The 22,865-nt window shown below is 41.9% G+C and overlaps 1 protein-coding gene across 1 annotated transcript; it reads right to left on the bottom strand.

The window, feature by feature from the left end:
• Window positions 1-21,863, bottom strand: LOC139416815 (calcium-binding and coiled-coil domain-containing protein 1-like). Its single transcript, XM_071165894.1, has 15 exons — window positions 21,730-21,863; window positions 18,682-18,836; window positions 18,346-18,448; window positions 14,115-14,317; window positions 13,597-13,809; window positions 11,487-11,635; window positions 7,592-7,661; window positions 7,258-7,413; window positions 6,444-6,698; window positions 5,963-6,088; window positions 5,386-5,481; window positions 4,988-5,075; window positions 4,444-4,715; window positions 3,577-3,662; window positions 1-2,892 (listed from the first exon to the last, which is right to left on the bottom strand). The coding sequence occupies exons 2-15, from the start codon at window positions 18,811-18,813 to the stop codon at window positions 2,865-2,867; spliced, it is 1,977 nt and encodes a 658-aa protein (XP_071021995.1). The 5' UTR covers window positions 18,814-18,836; window positions 21,730-21,863; the 3' UTR covers window positions 1-2,864.
• Between the last annotated feature and the right edge of the window lie 1,002 nt (window positions 21,864-22,865).

Below are 22,865 nucleotides of genomic sequence, written 5' to 3'. Positions count from 1 at the left end.
TTGATACAGATCTGTTTTTTTAATTATTATTACAGACACGAATCCACACGCTTAATGACCCTATATATAAATACCAAAGAATATACCTTTTTTAAATAGGTAAGATGACCTCCACAAACAAAACATCATACACACCAGCAAACCACTGGAGCCGTATAGCAATGAGAGTAGGTAGGTATCCTGGAAGGAAGTTACAGCATACACTCATGTAGCTCACAGTAGACAAAGAATAGAACTCCCACAGAAATCTAAAATGACGTCAACAAAAAGGATAGATCTCAGTGCTACGCAACTTTGGGTGCACATACCAGGATGTCAAATTCACCCACCCACAGTAGCAAATAGAGATGTAGTACTAGATTACACTAGAGGTAGAGCTGAAAGGGTGTAGAGACGAAGAGGGGTACTCCAAAACCCTCTGAAGCACAGCCTTCAATTATCAATGATGTCCATCACAGTTGAATTACAGTGCATTTCTGTATTTTATTTTTAATAAATGTGCAAAGAAAAGCATGTTTTCACTTTTTCATTATGGCATATTGTGTGTAAATGGTTGAGAGAAAACATTTATTTAATCCATTTTGAATTCAGACTGTAACACAACAAAATGTGGAATAAGTCAAGGGGTATGAATACTTTCTGAAGACTCTGTATATGTGACAGATGTCACACTTTCACTACAGCTACACCTCTGTGTGAAGGAACACAGTGATGTCCTATACAGTAGAATCAATATCTCGACCCTTTGGACTAACATTTCCTACCTTATCAGATAGTTGTGAGAGGTTACATTTACTTTTAGAAAGAAAATCAGAGAAATAAAAATATAAGAGTAAACAAAACACTATGGTAATGATTATGATAATAACAGACTGGATTAATAAGGAGTATCCAAGTGTAAAAATAAAATAGCCCCCAAAACATCTCTTACTGCGAAAAAACAGGTGCAAATAGAGCAAATTACAAATATACCAAGCAAAAAGTGTCCCTAGCACCTTATTCTTTCTTAAAGGGGGCAATCTGCAGTTCAAACAACAACAATGGCAGATTGCCCCTTTAAATGACCTAGCTTTAGTATTCTCTTCTTATCAAATGTCATTAGCTTAAACTAAACCAGAGCATAACTTCATTACGATATAACTAAAGTTGAGTATTGGTTGAAAATCATGAAAAATATAGTGTTATTAAACCAGTACTAATAATATTTTCCCGGCAAACCTTCCATAAAGTCTTGTAACATCTGTATCTATAAATTACATTATGTTCTCATGAGATTCCTTCGTTTACAAGTCTTGTAACATCTGTATCTATAAATTACATTATGTTATCATGAGATTCCTTCGTTTACAAGTCTTGTAACATCTGTATCTATAAATTACATTATGTTATCATGAGATTCCTTAGTTTACAAGTCTTGTAACATCTGTATCTATAAATTACATTATGTTATCATGAGATTCCTTCGTTTACAAGTCTTGTAACATCTGTATCTATAAATTACATTATGTTATCATGAGATTCCTTAGTTTACAAGTCTTGTTTGCCAGACTGATGATGCTTGGCTGAAGAAGAGACTATTCATTTCCCAATGTGTTATTTAGGCACAAATGTAGAACTGCATCACTCTAAAGCAGAGCTTTGAGCATACCATGTACAGTACGTCTAGTCTAATAAAACTGATCATCTAGAAATACTTCTTCTATAACAAATACATTGATTTAGCTTTAAAACCAAACACTGACTTAAGGTTAAAATGTGGTATGATGTATGCTCTTATTGCAGGGACTCTACAGCTACCAGCCTGCAGGAGCAATAGCTTTATGTAGATGAGGATAGAATATATTATGAGATTAATAAAAACATGAGAGAACATTAAAATGTCACTCCGACCACTCTAACTACCATTCTGCTCTACCATTCATCTTGATTAATCTCTCTATAACCAAACTTCCCCCAACCGTTTTTCCCATTTCAGATGCTTCTCTGTCTGTAATTATCCTCTCAACTAGCACTAGGACAGCATTAATAAAGCAAGAATCAAATAATGATGAAGAACAGAAAGTGCTTATAATATAAAATCTTAGGTTTGAATATGAGGAAAATCATGTTATGTGTCAGTACTTTACAATGATTCTTCTAATATAGTTGTAGTGTGTTTCAATAACTATAATTACAGTATTCTGAAGAGGTAAACTTTTGCTGCGCAGACAGAAACGTTAAAAGCAACTTTTAGATTTAAAATGGAGAGAACTGTGAATATAGCCTAATCAACCAGACTGACTCAACCAGGCTACTATGAATATACTGTAACAAATAAATGCAATGTTTTTCATCGTTCTTTCCTAGGAGACGAAACGTTGAAACAATTATACAGTATTTCTTTCTGGCTCAACTGAAATCAGAGAGGGAGCCTTTAATAACTGACTTATGTTAATTAGTGACCTGTCATGATGTCTCATAAAGTGACATAACACAATCCATAAAGCTCACGACATCAACTCCTCCTGCAACTGAAATAACCCTGTTATAAAACATTACTATTTCAAATCGAATTAACCCTTTAAAATGTCGAATGTTTTACGCTTTATAACAGTGCTATGTCAGGTCGTAACTACGATTTCAGCTATTACGACAGGTATTATGTCATTCTTAAGACCATGTTAAGTATAATGGGGGCAACACAACAGCCTTAAAGTCATATGTCAAAGAAAGAGTTCATATAAAATGTAAAAGCAAATTGCATATTAACATAGTTTGTCAAGAGTAGAGGTGAGTTGTAGTGTGTGTGCTTGTGTGCTGAATGGCAAGTTAAAGTAATGGCCAAACAGCCAGTGCTGGTGTAGATCTGATCCTGCATCGCCATTCTACCACTGAGCGGTATCAGCCAGGTCACTGGATGACAGGGAACAACCAAGAAAGAAAAGGTGGTGAACAATCAATTAAATCAATCATTATCTTTATCGTCACAATTGCTAAATGTGTAGTGGAGTCAAGGCACAGCAGAACTGTAGAAAAGGAATGCATATGAAAAGAAAGGCGAGAGATGGCGGGAAGTGAGAAATATAGAGGGAAAGGGTGGGAGAGTGCTTTAATGATGCTGAAAATTGGCCCGTGACTGCGGTACTAGCCTGTAGACAAATCATTGCTACAGCCTGCTGTCAACGAATCTGTCCCCTTGTTCTCCCTTATCCCCTCCCTCACTCCCTCCTTGCGTCACTCACTGTGCCTTACACTGTCTTACACCATCTCTTTCTCCTCCTCCTCCTCACCCTCATTCAACTTCTTTTACGACCTGATATTGAAAACTTCCATCTCTGCGAGCCATACTCAGCCTATCATCGTAAATACCATCCCTGTGTGTGTGTGTGTGTGTGTGTGTGTGTGTGTGTGTGTGTGTGTGTGTGTGTGTGTGTGATGAGAATGACAGGACTGTGTGCGTGTGTGGGGGAGGAGAATGACAGGACTGTGTGTGGGGGGGGAGAATGACAGGACTGTGTGTGTGGGGGGGAGAATGACAGGACTGTGTGTGTGTGTGGGGGGGGGGGGGGATGACAGGACTGTGTGTGGGTGTGTTACCTGAGGACAGTGGTCTCAGGCAGCAGCAGAGCTGTCTCGTCTCCAGAGCTGTGTCCTCCACATAGGGCTGTGTCACCCTCCTCCTCCTGCACACACACACAAATACACACACACACAAATGCACACACACACAAATACACACACACAAATACACACACACACAAATACACACACACACACACAAATACACACACGCACAAATAGAGAGAGAGCAGCGAGGCACACATGTAATAATCATATACATGTCCAGCAATAAGCCATAATAGTGTAATAAGCCACAATAGTGTAATAAGCCACAATAGTGTAATAAGTCATTATAGTGTAATAAGCCACAATAGTGTAATAAGCCACAATAGTGTAATAAGCCACAATAGTGTAATAAGCCACAATAGTGTAATAAGTCATAATAGTGTAATAAGCCACAATAGTGTAATAAGCTATAGTGCAACAGGCCATAATAGTGCAATAAGTCAATGTAATAAGCTATAATAGTGTAATAAGCCATAATAGTATAATAGTATATAGTATATAATAGTATAATAAGCCACAATAGTGTAATAAGTCATAATAGTGCTATACGCCATAATAGCGTAATAGTACAATAATGCAATAGTGCACAGGCAGGCCTAATTACCTTCACATGATAACAACTAAACCAAATGAGTCACAGTCAAAAGGGGATAAGTCATGTTATCACCAGGCTATAAGCCTAAGGAAACAGCCAGGCTAATTGTACAGGATATGAGCCCAGAATGTGTGTGTGTGTGTGTGTGTGTGTGTGTGTGTGTGTGTGTGTGTGTGTGTGTGTGTGTGTGTGTGTGTGTGTGTGTGTGTGTGTGTGTAAGAGCATCTGATACCGCCTCTTACCGAATCAGAGCTGTGTGTCAGGGTATCTCCTGATTGCCTTGGCAACGAAAGGGGGGCGGGCTGGCTGATGACTACACCCCCTCGGGAGAGGGGCCGTGACATATCCCTGGGGGAGGAAGGGGGGGTGGAGGGGAGTAGGGAGTCAGGCTGGGCCTGGGGGTCACATAGGCTGTAGTGGGCCAGAGGGCGGGAGGACAGAGCGGGCTGGCGGGGGGGCTGCAGGGCCTCAGGGTTTTCATCCTCAGAGTCAGACAGAGAACTGTCAGGGAGACCTGTCAGACATACAGAATGGAAAACAACAGTGTTAAGTGATCAACAGAGCACGGCAAGGGTCAGGAGTTCTCCCTGGAGGGGAAAAACTCCTGGATCTAGTCTCCGTATCTACCTCATGATAGGTTGAATTAATCTCAGATTCTATTTGGTGTAGAAATAGAATCTCTTGTTGTGACAGCCCACAGATCAAATGAGCCCTGCTGTATTGCTGTACATACAGCTCAGTGTTAGGGCGGGTCCACAATGTTTTAGTGTGGGTGTGTCCGCTCACTGGTGGGGGCGAACACTGCAGCGCTCCACTTGGCGTCTGCCACAGCCTCCATCCTCTGTTCCACCTGACGCATGTACTCCATCAGGTCCTGTACAGAGGAGAGCAGAGACCTGTCAGACACTCATCTACACACACAACTGTTATCCCAACATAACCCCTAGCCTCTACACCTCTAGACACATAGGAATTATTATCTCTCTCTGTGTGTGTGCGTGTAAGTGCGTGTGTGTGCGTGCGTGTGTGTGGGCGCGTGTCTCCCTCCCCATGGCAGAAGGACAGAGGGCATCTGGAGTAGTGGGTAGGGGATAGCAGTTGATTCAGAAATGTGAATGTATGTGGACAGTGGGAAAGGGAAATGGTGGTTGAAGTGTTGGACAGGTGTAGAGAAGGGTTCCTGCCTGTTTCTCCAGCAGCAGCTCTTCCTTCTCCTTCTGGGCCACCCTCAGACTGGCCTTCAGCTCCTGGAGCTCCCTGCGTGTCTCACTCAGCTGTACCTGCAAGGGGCAGTCATCAATAGCAGGAGTCATATACTGCTATACACAGCCTGATCAGCAGCACAGCACATCATATGAAATCAAAGAGACTAGTTTTTCCAGTTTGAATGTTTCAGCATGTTGACAGAAATATATAATAACCCAAAATAAAGTATTTTATCGGAATCAAACCCACAATCTTGGAGCTGCAAGTACTATAGAGGACACATTTCAGTATCAGTGGAGGCTGCTGATGGGAGGATAGCTCATAATAATGTCCGGAATGGAGTCAATGGAATGGTATCAAACACGTTTTTAGGTGTTTCATGTGTTTGATATCATTCCATTTACTCCATTTCGGCCATTATTATGAGCCGTCCTCCCCTCAGCAGCCTCCACTGGTGAGTTTGGAGAGTTGATTTTGATTTCCAAGTTTGTTGGTGTATCTAGTCATATCTGTAAATGTTGATTTCCATGTGGTAGAGGAGGTGTTGCTCTTTACCCGGTTACAGTCCTTCTCTCTTCCCAGCTCCACTTCCACCTTCTCTCTCTCCATCCTCTCCTCCTGAAGCTTCTCCTCAATCCGCTGCATCTCTCCAATCAGCTTCTCCAGACGCTCTCTGTCCTTCTGCCAGGGTGAGAAACATACCGTTAACATTTAGTCATTTAGCAGATGCTCTTATCCAGAGCGACTTACAGGACCAATTAGGGTTTAAGAGCCTTGCTCAAGGGCACATCGACAGATTTTTCACCTAGTAGGCTCAGGAATTCGAACCAGCGACGTTTCGGTAACTGGCCCAACACTCTTAACCACTAGGCTACCTGCTGCTAGGCTACCACACAGTCAAAAGAATGTTGATATGTTATTTTGCTGCTAAGACATTCTGCTACTTGCATTCAAGGTGAATGACTACTTGAGTAATCCAATTCATATGATTAGGTCCATCCATATGATTATTACTGTCTGCGGTGGTGTGTCCTACCGAAGTGGTACGCTGCAGGCTCTGTCTCTCCTGGGCCCAGTGTGCTCTGCCCTCCCTCAGAGTCAGGCTGGCGTCAGCTAGCTGCAGGGTGAGCTGTGCCGCCTGGAGCCTGGCCTGGTGCAGCTCTGTCTGGCCCTGGTCCCTCTGGGCCACCAGAGCACACAGCTCTTCCTTCAGGCCTTCAGCACCACGCTCGCTGGCCCCCTGACGCTCCCGCAGGCCCCACATCTCAGCCAGGGAGGCCTCGCTCTCCGCCTGATAGTTCAACAACAATATGACAGTTCAACAACAATAACATGGTTTTGTTAGATGACTGGTGAGGCCATGGGACATTGGGTACTTTCCTGTTGCATTGTCTTTAATCACCCTCACCCCTCCCTATCCAACTTCCCATACCTATTCTTCTAACCAGCAAAGTTTGCAATGTTGGTTAAAATAAACTCAACAGCAGTGTTTGTATTAGATGACTGGTAAGGACAAGGGACAGCAATGTGTACTGCCATGTTCCTGTTGCATTGTCTTCTGTTCTTTCCCCTCCCAATCCCTTACATCCTCTTATTAACTGGACTTATCCCTCTCTGGGTGGTGCCAGTCTCGCCTGTTTGCTCTGTGCTGTATTCAGCCTGTGTGTGAGGGTGGTGATGGTGTGTAAGGGTGGTGCCAGTCTCACCTGTTTGCTCTGTGCTGTATTCAGCTTGTGTGTGAGGGTGGTGATGGTGTGTACGAGTGGTGCCAGTCTCACCTCTTTCCTCTGTGCCATGTTCAGTCTGTGTGTGAGGGTGGTGATGGTGTGTAAGGGTGGTGCCAGGCTCACCTCTTTCCTCTGTGCCATGTTGAGTCTGTGTGTGAGGGTGGTGATGGTATCCCGTAGCTGCAGGGCATGTGTGTCTCTCTGGGCCAGGGAGCTCCTCAGACCCTGGAACTCAGCAGACAGGCTCCGGAGTTCCCCCTCGGTCTGCTCCAGCTTGAGCTGAGGAAGACACAGGGAGAGAGGAAGAAGAGGAGGATGAGGAGTTTGGGATCAGACATGATGTGTGGCTAGGGTTTGGGCACAAAATGTCTGCTATACTTCACCCAGGTAAGACACTACACGTTGGTAGTGAAAAACACTTAGAAAAGCACAACATAAATCCAAGTCATTATAGTACCTGCAGAACGTTCCTCTCTTTCTCATCCTCCATCATTTGAACTGCTTGCTTTTTGTCCCTCTCCTTCATCCTACACACAGAGACAGAGTTAGCGTTAACCAGAGAATAGTTTAAGAATAATAAGCACACAGGTAAAAAGATAAGAGATTGAGGGAGACGAGGAAAGAGAGAGAAAGAGAACACTTTTGGAACTTTTGTGAGTGTAATGTTTAATGTACTCTTTTTTTGTTTATTTCACTTTTGTTTATTATCTATTTCACTTGCCTTGGAAATGTAAACATATTTTTACCAAATGCCAATAAGCCCATAAATTTAACTGCAATGTAATTGAGAGAGAGAGAGAGAGAGAGAGAGAGAGAGAATTAACTACAGGACAAAATACAAACATTAAATTATAAAATATACAGACCTCAAATTCCAATTGGCTATACTTAAACTCTTTAAAAATCATCCTCAGCTCTGGCATATTCTCCAATATTTGGAACCAGTGGAGTGGAGACAAATTTGACCCCAATCACTGCCATGGGATATGTGTCAACAGCAACCTTGGGAAAATCTTCTGCATTATCATTAACAGTAGACTCCTCAGCGAAAACAATGTACTGAGCAAATGTCAAATTGTCTTTTTACCAAATTACTGTACGACAGATCACGTATTCAAACAAACAAACAAAACAAAAAAAGGCAAAGTCTTCTCATGCTTTGTTGATTTCAAAAAAGCTTTTGACTCAATTTGGCATGAGGGCCTGGTATACAAATTGATGGAAAGTGGTGTTGGGGAAAAAATATACATTATAAAATCCATGAACACAAACAAAAAGTGTGCGGTTAAAATTGGCAAAAAACACACACACTTCCTTCCACAGGGCTGGGGGATAAGACAGGGATGCAGCTTAAGCCCCACCCTCTTCAACATATATATCAACGAATTGGTGAGGGCACTAGAACAGTTTGCAGCACCAGGCCTCACCCTACTAGAATCTGAAGTCAAATGTCTACTATTTGCTGATGATGTAGTGCTTATGTCTCCAACCAAGGATGGCCTACAGCAGCACCTAGATCTTCTGCACAGATTCTGTCAGACCTGGGCCCTGACAGTAAATTTCAATAAGACAAAAATAATGGTGTTCCAAAAAAGGTCCAGTTGCCAGGACCATGAACACAAATTCCATCAAGACACAGTTGCCCTAGAGCACACAAAAAAATTATACATACCTCGGCCTAAACATCAGCGCCAAAGGTAACTTCCACAAAGCTGTGAACAATCTGAGAGACAAGGCAAGAAGGGCCTTCTACGCCATCGAAAGGAACATAAAATTCGACATACCAATTAGGATCTGTAAAAAAAATACTTGTGAGGTCTGGGTTCGGCTCACCAACCAATAATTCATCAAAGGGACCAACACCAAATTGAGACTGCATGCACAATTCTACAAAAATATCCTCTGCGTACAACGTAAAACACAAAATAATGCCGATACCTGCTAATTATCAAAATTCAGAAAATAACAGTTAAATTCTACAACCACCTAAAAGGAAGCGATTCCCAAACTTTCCACAACAAAGCCATCACCTACAGAGAAAGGAACCTGGAGAAGAGCCTCCAAAGCAAGCTGGTCCTAGGGCTCTGTTCACAAACACAAACAGACCCCACAGAGCCCCATGAGAAAACAAAAAGATATTTACTTGACACATTGGAAAAATGTACAAAAAAACAGAGCAAACTAGAATGCTATTTGTCCCTAAACAGAGAGTACACAATGCCAGAATATCTGACCACTGTGACTGACTCAAAATTAAGGAAATCTTTGACTATGTACAGACTCAGTGAGCATAGCCTTGCTATTGAGAAAGGCCACCGAAGGCAGACCAGGCTTCCAAGAGAAGACAGGCTATGTGCACACTGTCCACAAAATGAGGTGGAAACTGAGCTGCACTTCCTAACCTCCTGTCAAATGTATGACCATATTAGAGACACATATTTCCCTCAGATTACACAGATCCACAAAGAATTCAAAAACAAATCCAATTTTGATAAACTCCCATATCTACTGGGTGAAATACCACAGTGTGCCATCACAACAGCAAGATTTGTGACCTGTTGCCACAAGAAAAGGACAACCAGTGAAGAACAAACATCATTGTAAGTACATCCTATATTTATGTTTATTTATTTTCCCTTGTGTACTTTGCACATCAATACAACACTGTATATAGACATAATATGACATTTGAAATGCTTTTATTATTTTGGAACTTGTGAGTGTAATGTTTACTGTACATTTTTATTGTTTATTTCACTTTTATTTAATATCTATTTCACTTGCTTTTGCAATGTAAACATATGATTTCCATGCCAATAAAGCACCTTAAATTTAATTTAAATTGAGAGAGAGATAGAGAGAGAGAGAGAGAGAGAGAGCAGAAGAGAGAACAAGGGGAAAATAGAGAGAGAGAGAGAGAGAGAGAGAGAGAGAAGAGAGAACAAGAGAAAAATAGAGAGAGAGAGAGAGAGAGAGAGAGATCAAAATAAGGATTGAGATTGAGGTTGAGGGAGATAGAGAAAGATCAAAAGGAGGGTTGAGATTGAGGTTGATGGAGATAGAGAAAGATCAAAAGGAGGGTTGAGATTGAGGTTGTTGGAGATAGAGAAAGATCAAAAGGAGGGTTGAGATTGAGGTTGTTGGAGATAGAGAAAGATCAAAAGGAGGGTTGAGATTGAGGTTGATGGAGATAGAGAAAGATCAAAAGGAGGGTTGAGATTGAGGTTGATGGAGATAGAGAAAGATCAAAAGGAGGGTTGAGATTGAGGTTGATGGAGATAGAGAAAGATCAAAAAGAGGATTGAGATTGAGGTTGATGGAGATAGAGAAAGATCAAAAGGAGGGTTGAGATTGAGGTTGTTGGAGATAGAGAAAGATCAAAAGAAGGATTAAGATTGAGGTTGATGGAGATAGAGAAAGATCAAAAGAAGGATTAAGATTGAGGTTGATGGAGATAGAGAAAGATCAAAAGGAGGGTTGAGATTGAGGTTGTTGGAGATAGAGAAAGATCAAAAGGAGGGTTGAGATTGAGGTTGTTGGAGATAGAGAAAGATCAAAAGGAGGGTTGAGATTGAGGTTGATGGAGATAGAGAAAGATCAAAAGAAGGATTAAGATTGAGGTTGATGGAGATAGAGAAAGATCAAAAGGAGGGTTGAGATTGAGGTTGTTGGAGATAGAGAAAGATCAAAAGGAGGGTTGAGATTGAGGTTGTTGGAGATAGAGAAAGATCAAAAGGAGGGTTGAGATTGAGGTTGTTGGAGATAGAGAAAGATCAAAAGGAGGGTTGAGATTGAGGTTGTTGGAGATAGAGAAAGATCAAAAGGAGGGTTGAGATTGAGGTTGTTGGAGATAGAGAAAGATCAAAAGGAGGGTTGAGATTGAGGTTGATGGAGATAGAGAAAGATCAAAAGGAGGGTTGAGATTGAGGTTGATGGAGATAGAGAAAGATCAAAAGGAGGGTTGAGATTGAGGTTGATGGAGATAGAGAAAGATCAAAAAGAGGATTGAGATTGAGGTTGATGGAGATAGAGAAAGATCAAAAGGAGGGTTGAGATTGAGGTTGTTGGAGATAGAGAAAGATCAAAAGGAGGGTTGAGATTGAGGTTGAGGGAGATAGAGAAAGATCAAAAGGAGGGTTGAGATTGAGGTTGTTGGAGATAGAGAAAGATCAAAAGGAGGGTTGAGATTGAGGTTGATGGAGATAGAGAAAGATCAAAAGGAGGGTTGAGATTGAGGTTGTTGGAGATAGAGAAAGATCAAAAAGAGGATTGAGATTGAGGTTGAGGGAGATAGAGAAAGATCAAAAGAAGGATTAAGATTGACGTTGAGGGAGATCGAGAAAGTCTCTGACCTCTCCAGCTCAGTCTCTCGTTCCACAGCTTTCAGAGTTAGCGCTTTAATGTCATCCTCCAGCTCTCTGATTCGCTGTTTATTGGCTGCTTTCTTGGCCAGTATGGAACTCTTCTCCTGAGCCAAGGCCTCCCCTGATGCCTCCACCTGCTGTAATGGGGGAGGGAGAGATGACAGGAGAGAGAGACAAAGGGAGAGAGAGAGAAAGGGAGAGAGAGAAAGAGCAAGAAATAAATAGATGTATAAAATCTACAGTTGAAGTTGTAAGTTTACATACACTTAGGTTGGAGTCATTAAAACTCGTTTTTCAACAACTCCACAAATGTCTTGTTAACAAACTATAGTTTTGGCAAGTTGGTTAGGACATCTACTTTGTGCATGACACAAGTACATTTTCCAACAATTGTTCACAGACAAATTATTTCACTTATTATTCACTGTATCTCAATTCCAGTGGGTCAGAAGTTTACATACACTAAGTTGACTGTGCCTTTAAACAGCTTGGAAAATTCCAGAAAATTATGTCATGGCTTTAGAAGCTTCTGATAGGCTAATTGACATAATTTGAGTCAATTGGAGGTGTACCTGTGGATGTATTTCAAGGTCTACCTTCAAACTCAGTGCCTTTTTGCTTGACATCATAGGAAAATCAAAAGAAATTAGCCAAGACCTCAGAAAAAAAATTGTAGACCTCCACAAGTCTGGTTCATCCTTGGGAGCGATATCCAAACACCTGAAGGTACCATGTTCATCTGTACAAACAATAGTACGCAAGTATAAACACCATGGGACCACGCAGCCGTCATACTGCTCAGGAAGGAGACGCGTTCTGTCTCCTAGAGATTAACGTATTTTGGTGCGAAATGTGCAAATCAATCCCAGAACAACAGCAAAGGACCTTCTGAAGATGCTAAATGAAACAGGTACAAAAGCCTCTATATCCACAGTAAAACAAGTCCTATATCGACATAACCTGAAAGGCCGCTCAGCAAGGAAGAAGCCACTGCTCCAAAACCGCCATAAAAAAGCCAGACTACGGTTTGCAACTGAACATGGGTGCAAAGATCGTACTTTCTGGAGAAATGTCCCCTGGTCTGATGAAACAAAAATAGAACTGTTTGGCCATAATGACCATCGTTATGTTTGGAGGAAAAAGGGGATGCTTGCAAGCCGAAGAACACCATCCCAACCGTGAAGTACGTGGGTGGCAGCAACATGTTGCTTTGCTGCAAGAGGGACTGGTGCACTTCACAAAATAGATGGCATCATGAGGGAGGAAAATTATGTGGCTATATTGAAGCAACATCTCAAGACATCAGTCAGGTAGTTAAAGCTTGGTCGCAAATGGGTCTTCCAAATGGACAATGACCCCAAGCATACTTCCAAAGTTGTGGCAAAATGGCTTAAGGACAACAAAGTAAACGGTATTGGAGTGGCCATCACAAAGCCCTGACCTCAATCCTATAGAAAATTTGTGGGAACTGAAAAAGCATGTGCGAGCAAGGAGGCCTACAAACCTGACTCAGTTACACCAGCTCTGTCAGGAGGAATGGGTCAAAATTCACCCAACTTATTGTGGGAAGCTTGTGGAAGGCTACCCAAAATGTTTGACCCAAGTTAAACAATTTAAAGGCAATGCTAACAAATACTAATTGAGTTTATGTAAACTTCTGACCCACTGGGAATGTGATGAATGAAATAAAAGCTGAAATAAATCATTCTCTCTACTATTATTCTGACATTTCACATTCTTACAATAAAGTGGTGATCCTAACTGACCTAAGACAGGGAATTTTTGACTAGGATTAAATGTCAGGAATTGTGAAAAACTGAGTTTAAATGTATTTGGCTAAGGTGTATGTAAACTTCCTACTTTAACTGTATATATTCTATAAAGTATGGTATCCTGAGCCTCCTTGTAGATGGAAATGCACATTAGACCTGCAAATGTACTCCTGCTGTTTTGGCATTTAACATTACAAGATCATTTACATCTGGGGTTTGTGATCTTGTCTATCTACGTCAAATCACATTTTACACAGACACTGGGGCTACTTGGACATAATCAAACAACCTTGGCATGGACACCCTGTCTTGTAATGTTACATTACCTCCTGCCTCCTCTCCATCTCTTCCATCCTGTCTCTGCTCTCTTGCAGCTCTTCCTTCAGCTCAGAGATGTTCCTCTCCAGCTGCTCACGTCCTCTGTCCCAAGCCTCTCTCGCCTTCCCGTACTTCTCCTTCTCTCTCTGCTTCATCCTTTCTGCCCCCTCCCGTGCATGGATCAATTCGGCCCGCTCACGCAGACACTCTTGCAGGCGACTCTGATCGAGAGAGAGAAAGAGAGAAAATGAGTCCCCCTAAAACATGATCGATCTCCATCTCTTTGGAACAGTGTATTGATTACCACCTCTGTTTATACATTTTATCCACTTTCATTCATATCCAATTTCATTCACTCTCTCTAGAAGTGAAAGATGGAAATATGTACTTCCCTTTACTGTCCTCCCTCTCCCTCCTGCTCAGACTTCCTCTCTGCCCACCTGCAGTAGCTCAGCACTAGCTACGACGAGCAGCATTTTGATCCCCCTCCTCCTTAACTACACCCCACCTCCTCCTCTCTGCTCACCTGCAGTAGCTCAGCCCTGGGTACAACCAGCAGCATGTCAGTCCCTCCCTCCTCTCCGTGGGCTCCTTCCTCCAGGGTGACCAGGTCTTCCAGAGGCTTGGGGGCACTGAAGGTAAACTGGGGGCTGGCAGAGCACACCTCTCCCTTCCCATCCACGTACACAAACTGGTACTGTTGGGAACTGGGCTTGGGCAGGTAGGAGGCTGCAAGAGGGAGGGAGGGGTAAAGGGAAATGGTCAGGGGAATATTTAACTAGATGTCTACATGCTTATCCTCTTAGATGTAATGGCAAAATGTAGATGTATGCCTAAATAGACATACCCAAAAGTAACTGCTATTCATGTGTAATTACATGATTCTGACATGCCAAAACTTGGTATATTTGGAAAGAAGACATCTGGGAGATTATGAGGAAATGATCAGAAGATAGATAGGAGTAACGTAGTTCAGAATACACAAGATCAAGCACACACAAAATAATATTTTTTGTATTGTTTTTTATTAGTAATCTTTCATTAACAAGCTATGAGTGAATTATTGATGCCCAGAGCTGGAAACACATCAGATTCCACAACAGATTCCACAACAGGCTTCCACAACATGTGAACAATATCAGGAAAAAAATGGGATTGATAGACCTCAGAACTAGAAATGGGCAAATGTTTTAGTAAGTGGTGTCAGGTGTGTTCACGGGATGTTTCCAAGTGTCCGTTTCCAAGTGCAATCCACAAACGCTATTTGTTCAGTATGAAAACACAATTTCTATCATATCAACCCTACTCAAACATTGTGGTGGTGTTATGAAGTATCCAGGGTACATTCAAGTGTCCTTTCAACCTCTCCAAAGTGTCCGAATGTGGTAATTGCACACTGGATGAATCTAAAAGTTATTGTTCAGTATAAAAACAGAATTTCTACAACACCAACCTCTCTCAAACAATGTGGTGGTGTCGGTGGACATACAGGGGATATCCAAGTGTTTCATCATATTTTTCATGCGCAAAGGTATAGTCATTCTGTGGACGTTCAATGTTTTCATTAAGTCATACATCATCAAATAGCATTGACAATAGGCTGGATTTGTTCCTTCCAACCTAAAGGTTTCATTGCATACCTCCCCATGTATCTATAGCTCAAACACAGACCAAATGGAAGCTTACCTTGTAAGATGTTTGGTGAAAACGTTGTGTTAAATAAACATTTTGACTCTCGGGGTTGGTGATCAATAACGGTAGGTCACTGACAGACAAATAAGACATCCTCATGATCTGTGGAGTCCCGGCTTTCGGTGTGTATCGACGTATTCCGTGTTTATTTTGTTTATGCTTCACAAAGCAAACAGGAATGAAATGAGGTAATCTGCTCGGCCTGCCCTTTTACATTAGTATGCCCATGGATTACAGCCAACATCCACACTGAGCTAAGGGCTAGAGCTGCTGCTTTCAAGGAGCGGGACTAACCCGGAAGCTTACCAGAAATCCCATTATGCCCCCCGACAAACCATTAAACAGGAAAAGTGTCAATACAGGACTAAAATCTAATCATATGACACCGGCTCTGACACTCGTCGGAAAGGGCAGGGCTTGCAAACCATTACAGATTACAAAGGGAAGCTACATTTGTCACAACATAAAGTCTGTAAACTACTGTGAGGACACTTGTCACAACATAAAGTCTGTAAACTACTGTGAGGACACTTGTCACAGTGTAAAGTCTGTAAACTACTGTGAGGACACTTGTCACAACATAAAGTCTGTAAACTACTGTGAGGACACTTGTCACAACATAAAGTCTGTAAACTACTGTAAGGACACTTGTCACAGTGTAAAGTCGGTAAACTATTGTGAGGACACTTGTCACAGTGTAAAGTATGTGAACTACTGTGAGGACACTTGTTACAACATAAAGTCTGTAAACTACTGTGAGGACACTTGTCACAACATAAAGTCTGTAAACTACTGTGAGGACACTTGTCACAACATAAAGTCTGTAAACTACTGTGAGGACACTTGTCACAACATAAAGTCTGTAAACTACTGTGAGGACACTTGTCACAGTGTAAAGTCTGTAAACTACTGTGAGGACACTTGTCACAGTGTAAAGTCTGTGAACTACTGTGAGGACACTTGTTACAACATAAAGTCTGTAAACTACTGTGATGACACTTGTCACAGTGTAAAGTCTGTAAACTACTGTGAGGACACTTGTCACAACATAAAGTCTGTAAACTACTGTGAGAACACTTGTCACAGTGTAAAGTCTGTAAACTACTGTGAGGACACTTGTTACAACATAACGTCTGTAAACTACTGTGAGGACACTTGTTACAACATAAAGTCTGTAAACTACTGTGAGGACACTTGTCACAATATAAAGTCTGTAAACTACTGTGAGGGCACTTGTCACAGTGTAAAGTCTGTAAACTACTGTGAGGACACTTGTCACAGTGTAAAGTCTGTAAACTACTGTGAGGACACTTGTCACAGTACAAAGTATGTAAACTACTGTGAGGACACTTGTCACAGAGTAAAGTCTGTAAACTACTGTGAGGACACTTGTCACAGTGTAAAGTCTGTAAACTACTGTGAGGACACTTGCCACAGAGTAAAGTCTGTAAACTACTGTGAGGAAACTTGTCACAGTGTAAAGTATGTAAACTACTGTGAGGACACTTGTCACAACATAAAGTCTGTAAACTACTGTGAGGACACTTGTCACAGTGTAAAGTCTGTAAACTACTGTGAGGACACTTGTCACAATATAAAGTCTGTAAACTACTGTGAGGACACTTGTCACAATATAAAGTCTGTAAACTACTGTGAGGGCACTTGTCACAGTGTAAAGTCTGTAAACTACTGTGAGGACACTTGTCACAGTGTAAAGTCTGTAAACTACTGTGAGGACACTTGTCACAGTACAAAGTATGTAAACTACTGTGAGGACACTTGTCACAGAGTAAAGTCTGTAAACTACTGTGAGGACACTTGTCACAGTGTAAAGTCTGTAAACTACTGTGAGGACACTTGCCACAGAGTAAAGTCTGTAAACTACTGTGAGGAAACTTGTCACAGTGTAAAGTATGTAAACTACTGTGAGGACACTTGTCACAACATAAAGTCTGTAAACTACTGTGAGGACACTTGTCACAGTGTAAAGTCTGTAAACTACTGTGAGGACACTTGTCACAGTGTAAAGTCTGTAAACTACTGTGAGGACACTTGTCACTGTGTAAAGTCTGTAAACTACTGTGAGGACACTTGTCACAGTGTAAAGTCTGTAAACTACTGTGAGGACACTTGTCACAGTGTAAAGTCTGTAAACTACTGTGAGGACACTTGTCACAGTGTAAAGTCTGTAAACTACTGTGAGGACACTTGTCACAGTGTAAAGTCTGTAAACTACTGTGAGGACACTTGTCACTGTGTAAAGTCTGTAAACTACTGTGAGGACACTTGTCACAGTGTAAAGTCTGTAAACTACTGTGAGGACACTTGTCACAGTGTAAAGTCTGTAAACTACTGTGAGGACACTTGTCACAGTGTAAAGTCTGTAAACTACTGTGAGGACACTTGTCACTGTGTATTCACCCCTGACTGTAATGTAATGTATGGTTGGTTATTCAGTCTGGTCTGGTCTTTGTACCATTGTCTCTCTCATCCTCATTATTCAAGCTCCTACTTCTTAAAGGAATTGATTCAGAGCCGGACAAAGACTTATTTAAATTCAAACAGGAAAAAGAAAGCGAGAGTGAGAGTGAGCGAGAGAAAGATAAAGAGAAGGTGAAAGAGAGAGAGAGAGAGAGAGAGAAAGAGAAGGTGAAAGAGAGAGAGAGAGAGAGAGAGAGAGAGAGAGAGAGAGAAGGAAACAATCTGATCATCTCCTTTCTATAACACAATGTAACTTATTGAGTCCTTTCTCTGCTTTAAACATCATTCACGAGCCTACTGTACCATCGAACAGGCTAATTCAATTTACTGAAAGATCAATTCAAAGTTAGAGCTTTTCCTTACAACCTTGAATGTATGAATGTTGTGAAATACAGATCGATTCCAACACACTGTTGAACGCTCTCACACTTTTATTAAGTGCGGCTATCTATCTTTATCTCATTACCTTATACCCAAACCTGTAAATTACTGGATTTATGTATGCTATAGTCTCTGAACAGAGTATAAATGTTGACCAGGCACACTGTCAGAAATAGAGGAAGGGTTTGAAAAGAGAGCAGTACCCTGGAAATGGACACAGCAGTTGACATCTGTGCCCTCCTGGTAGCCTGCCGGCGCCAGGGCCCAGACAAAGGTGTGGTAGTCTTTCACTGACGACCATCCCACCTGAGGGAGTCAGTGGAGAGAGAAGAGAGAGAGAGATCAACATTGAGAGACAGAGAGAGACGACAAGGGGACAGGGGGATAGACAGGGAGGCACACACGTAAACACACAACAATTCTGGTTGTTAATACATCAAGAATTGTTTTGCATTCCACTTTATTTACACTCAACAGAGTCTGCCACTCCTCACACTCAGTTTTTAGATATCAGGTTAACTTGATCAGGTTAACTTTACCTTGAAGAGTCCGACCCAGTCATGGCTGGCCCAGGTATGTTGTGAGCTGACACTGTAGTGGCACTCCACGCGGCTCTGAGGGAAGTAGCTACTACCCACGTTCCTAAACTCCACCCTCCAAGCCTTCTCCATGGCAACACAGTAACACAGGTAGACTGGCGAACACATGTGGGGATACATGGTAGAGGGAGGAAAAATACAGTCAGGCATCCCTTTTATTTCACAATACGTATAACCACAAATAAATGAGTCAAACACTTTTACATACTTGACCTGCACTTGATTGAAATGTTTGATAAGACAGAACCAATAGAGTAGTCACAAAAGTGAAATCTTCAAGCTAAATTAAGCACACCTCAAATCATTTATAATATTTGACATACAGTATATATTTGTCTGGAACTCAAGGACCTGTTCAGAGGAGCACATTGAGAAGTAGGTAAGAGGTGACTGCTGTGAAACAAATGGCTGAGCGAAAGAGAGGTGTACTCTGGGAGTGTTTGTTCAATGTAAGTGGTACTCTTCAATGAGCATATGGAGGTCATGTAGAGGCATGGGGGAAAGACACCCCCAACATCCTGACACCCCCAGCCCCTCACACCCCCAGCACCCTTACCCCCCCCCCAAGTCCCATGACACCCCCAGCCCTCTGACACCCCAAGTCCCCAACCACCCTAGCCTCCTGATCCCCCAGATACCTGTCACCCCCTACACCCTGACAAACCCAGCACCCTGATCCCCCAGAATCCTGACACGCCCTACACCCTGACAAACCCAGCACCCTGATCCCCCAGAATCCTGACACCCCCTACACCCTGACAGACCCAGCACCCTGACCCCCCAGAATCCTGACACCCCTTACACCCTGACAGATCCAGCACCCTGACCCCCCAACTACCTGACACCCCCAGACCCTGAAACCCCCTACACCCTGACAAACCCAGCACCCTGAACCCCCAGCTGCCTGACACCCCCAGTACCCTGACACCCCCACCCCTGACACCCCCAGTCCGGGACACCCTCAGCCCTGACACCCCCATCCCTGACACCCTCAGCCCTGACACCCTCAGCCCTGACACCCTGAAACCCTGACACCCCCAGACCCCTGGGCTACTAACACCTTGATGATAGTGAGGCCCATAACTACCATGATTCATTACCTCTACTACATGACAACACACACACAAAGACACTCTGCCAAATGGCAACAACACTGTCACAGACTATTTATTTCAGCCATTGCCCAATGTCTTATTGTTATTGTTCACCACTCTAGTCATGTGTCGACATGCATATAGCCCTCCAGTTGACTTCATGCTTAAAAAGTCAACAGCTACGTGGGACTTCATTTGCACTCTAAGCATGCTGACTGCAAAGCTGAAAGCTCAACCACCCTAATTATTTCACACAGTTAGGCATAATCTAGTATTGAGGCCGAGACACAGTAGCCAACAGGAAAGGTGCTATGCAGTTCACTATTGTGCTGGCATAAATCAAATGTTATTTGTCACATGTGCCGAATACAACAGGTGTAGTAGACCTTACAGTAAAATGCTTACTTACAAGCCCTTAACCAACAATGCAGTTTTAAGAAAAATAAGTGTTAAGAAAGTATTTACTAAAATAAAATGAAGTAAAAAATATAAATACATTTAAGACAAAAAATAGACAATAAAATAAACAGTAACCAGGCTATATACAAGGGGTACCGGTACTGAGTCAATGTGCGGGGGCACAGGTTAGTCGAGGTAATTGAGGTAATATGTACATGTAGGTAGAGGTAAAGGTAAAGGTGACTATCTTTAGGATTACATGACTCAGTCTAAATCCCAGTAATACAATGTAACCTCAAATGAACAAAATAAACAGGGACATTGTAATAGAGAACGGCATGGAGCAGTAGGTCTATTTCTAACTTGTATTTGACTAACATATTCTCCATATTACAGAGATTACCAAAGGTAAATAGTGAGTCTTGAGAATAATGTTTATATACTGTTTAACCCACTTCATATGTATATACTGTATTCTAGCCACGGCCTGTACTATATAACTACACCTGCACACACCTTTTCTATTAATATACTGTCTATAATGTCTATACACACCATCATATACATATTTATTTATATTCCTGACTCTGACATTTCTCGTTCTAATATTTCTATATTTCTTAAATAATTCATTTTTATTTTTGGATTTGTGTGTATTGTTTTGTACTGTTAGGTATTGCTGCACTGTTGGAGCTAAGCATTTCGCTACACCTGCAATATCTGCAAAATATCTGTACAAAACGAATAACATTTGATTTGAATGTGTATTAGGTAATACCACGTGTATAGGACATGTATAACCCATTAAGAAGCACAACAAAAACAACCTGTATTATTCCACCTGACAAGAGCATTTGCGTTATGTTTATTTTGTTAGAAATTAACAAAAGTCCACAAATAATACAAAATGTGATTTAAAAACGACTTATTTTACTATATAAGATAAAACAAAAAATACCTCTAAACTGTGTGAGTGTTCAAATAACACCGCAGGAGATGAGTGTTCAAGACAAGGCCCAGTAGCCTAGCAGCAGTAGCCTCCAGTGTACGCATTAGACCAGTGGTTCCCAAATAGGGGCACTAGGATCCCTGGGGGTACTTGGCCTAACCACAGGGGGTACTTAAGAAGACTCGTGAGATAATTGGCCTACTGGTAATAATGCACATGAGGTACATGAGGGGGTACTTCAGGGCTACTGCGGTAAAACACAATTCAGTTGGTTCTACAGTAAACGAAAAAGGTTGAGAGCCATTGCACTAGACTAGTTCGTACATAATAAACTGTCTTTATGCGCAAAAGCAATAATAATCAGGACCATCGGGCCCGTTAACCGATCTCACCGTAATCTGAAATAGAAAAGAAAACTTGTGCACCAACAACAAATACTTGTGCGTTAGCATCACTACATAAGACAATAAGTTAGTTTTCCTTTGTCTGCAGAGGGAGAACTCTACGCAGATACAGATCGACAGAGTTTCTTCTACTGAGACGTACCTTATTCTGGCCTTTTTGGTATCCAATTGAGCCGTCACTATCAGAAAACGGTGTCAGAAAACAACGATTTTAAAGATGCATAACGGCGTCTCTTTGGCTCAACTGTTCCACTAACCTAGAACAGTAACATAAACACATGCATCACATAGTGGTGGTGTGTTTGCTGTATTATGGGAACTGCTGTTCTTTATTACTGAATGAAGCACAGATGTGAAGCTAGAGATTATAGAATAAAACTACAACCCCCAAACACAGATGAGACGCTTGAAGATACATAACGTTCTACTGTAATTTGATGCTGGTAGCGTCCATGGCTGGTGATTCATTATGTTTTATTCGCCGATTGCAATACACGGTCACTCTCATTGGTTATGCCATGGCCTTATAATAAACGGTCCTACTCCAGCGGCAAGTCATTGATGTGCAGAGAAAAACAACTCATCGGGTTTAATATGAATTGCGAAATAATGGATGAAGGGTAGTTTTTGATGTGAGCAACCATATCCACTGCATTTGCAACAACCAAATGTGTAATTGCTATAATTGCATACTGTCCATCATAGCTGCCTGCTCCCAATATGGTCTTATTTAGTCCTGTAAAATGACAGGCTATGAATTACGTGCCCATCTAAAGGAAAAGCAGAGGTCTTCATTAACTCCGGCATGACACTTGAGCACGGCAACATGACAGGAGAGATGTTGGCGAGGTAATATTACCTGACAACACTCCATGTGGGAAGAGGTGCTAGAGTAATAAGTATCTGCCTCCCTCACTCTATCCCTGGTGTGCAGTGTGTTGACAGCATGTCATGCTTATCCAGGGGCACAACTTTGGTTTTAGAAGTGGGGGGACATACTGTAAATAGGAGTAAGAGTGACCAGTAGCAGGATAAATGGATACAAATGGTAATGGAAAATCAATAATCAATGAGCAGCAGTACAATGGTAGTAATACATCTAATCAATAATCATTATAGCATCACTGTAAATGTGAGGTGATTTGTACGTGTGGGTGTAAATGTGGACCCAGAGTAGTCAAGGGAGATGTATTAGGCAGACTGTTGTCCCTGACATCACACTGCTTGCTTAGCTAGTACCACTTCCACCTGATTCAGCTCACACTGAGGCTCCAACCG

Source organism: Oncorhynchus clarkii, chromosome 9 (assembly GCF_045791955.1).
Source record: "Oncorhynchus clarkii lewisi isolate Uvic-CL-2024 chromosome 9, UVic_Ocla_1.0, whole genome shotgun sequence".
Classification (NCBI taxonomy): domain Eukaryota; kingdom Metazoa; phylum Chordata; class Actinopteri; order Salmoniformes; family Salmonidae; genus Oncorhynchus; species Oncorhynchus clarkii.
Note: the sequence above shows the minus strand (reverse complement) of the source record. Positions and strands in the feature narration are given on the sequence as shown.

What these genes read in the sequence shown, in the direction of transcription:
- LOC139416815 (XM_071165894.1), bottom strand. Translation starts at nt 18,813, where the DNA reads ATGGAGAAGGCTTGGAGGGTGGAGTTTAGGAACGTGGGTAGTAGCTAC. An exon ending in CGAGAGACTGAGCTGGAGAG is followed by an intron (nt 7,662 to 11,486) that starts GTCAGAGACTTT and finishes CTCTGTGTGTAG; the next exon opens with GATGAAGGAGAGGGACAAAA. An exon ending in ACATGGCACAGAGGAAAGAG is followed by an intron (nt 6,699 to 7,257) that starts GTGAGCCTGGCA and finishes TTGAACTATCAG; the next exon opens with GCGGAGAGCGAGGCCTCCCT.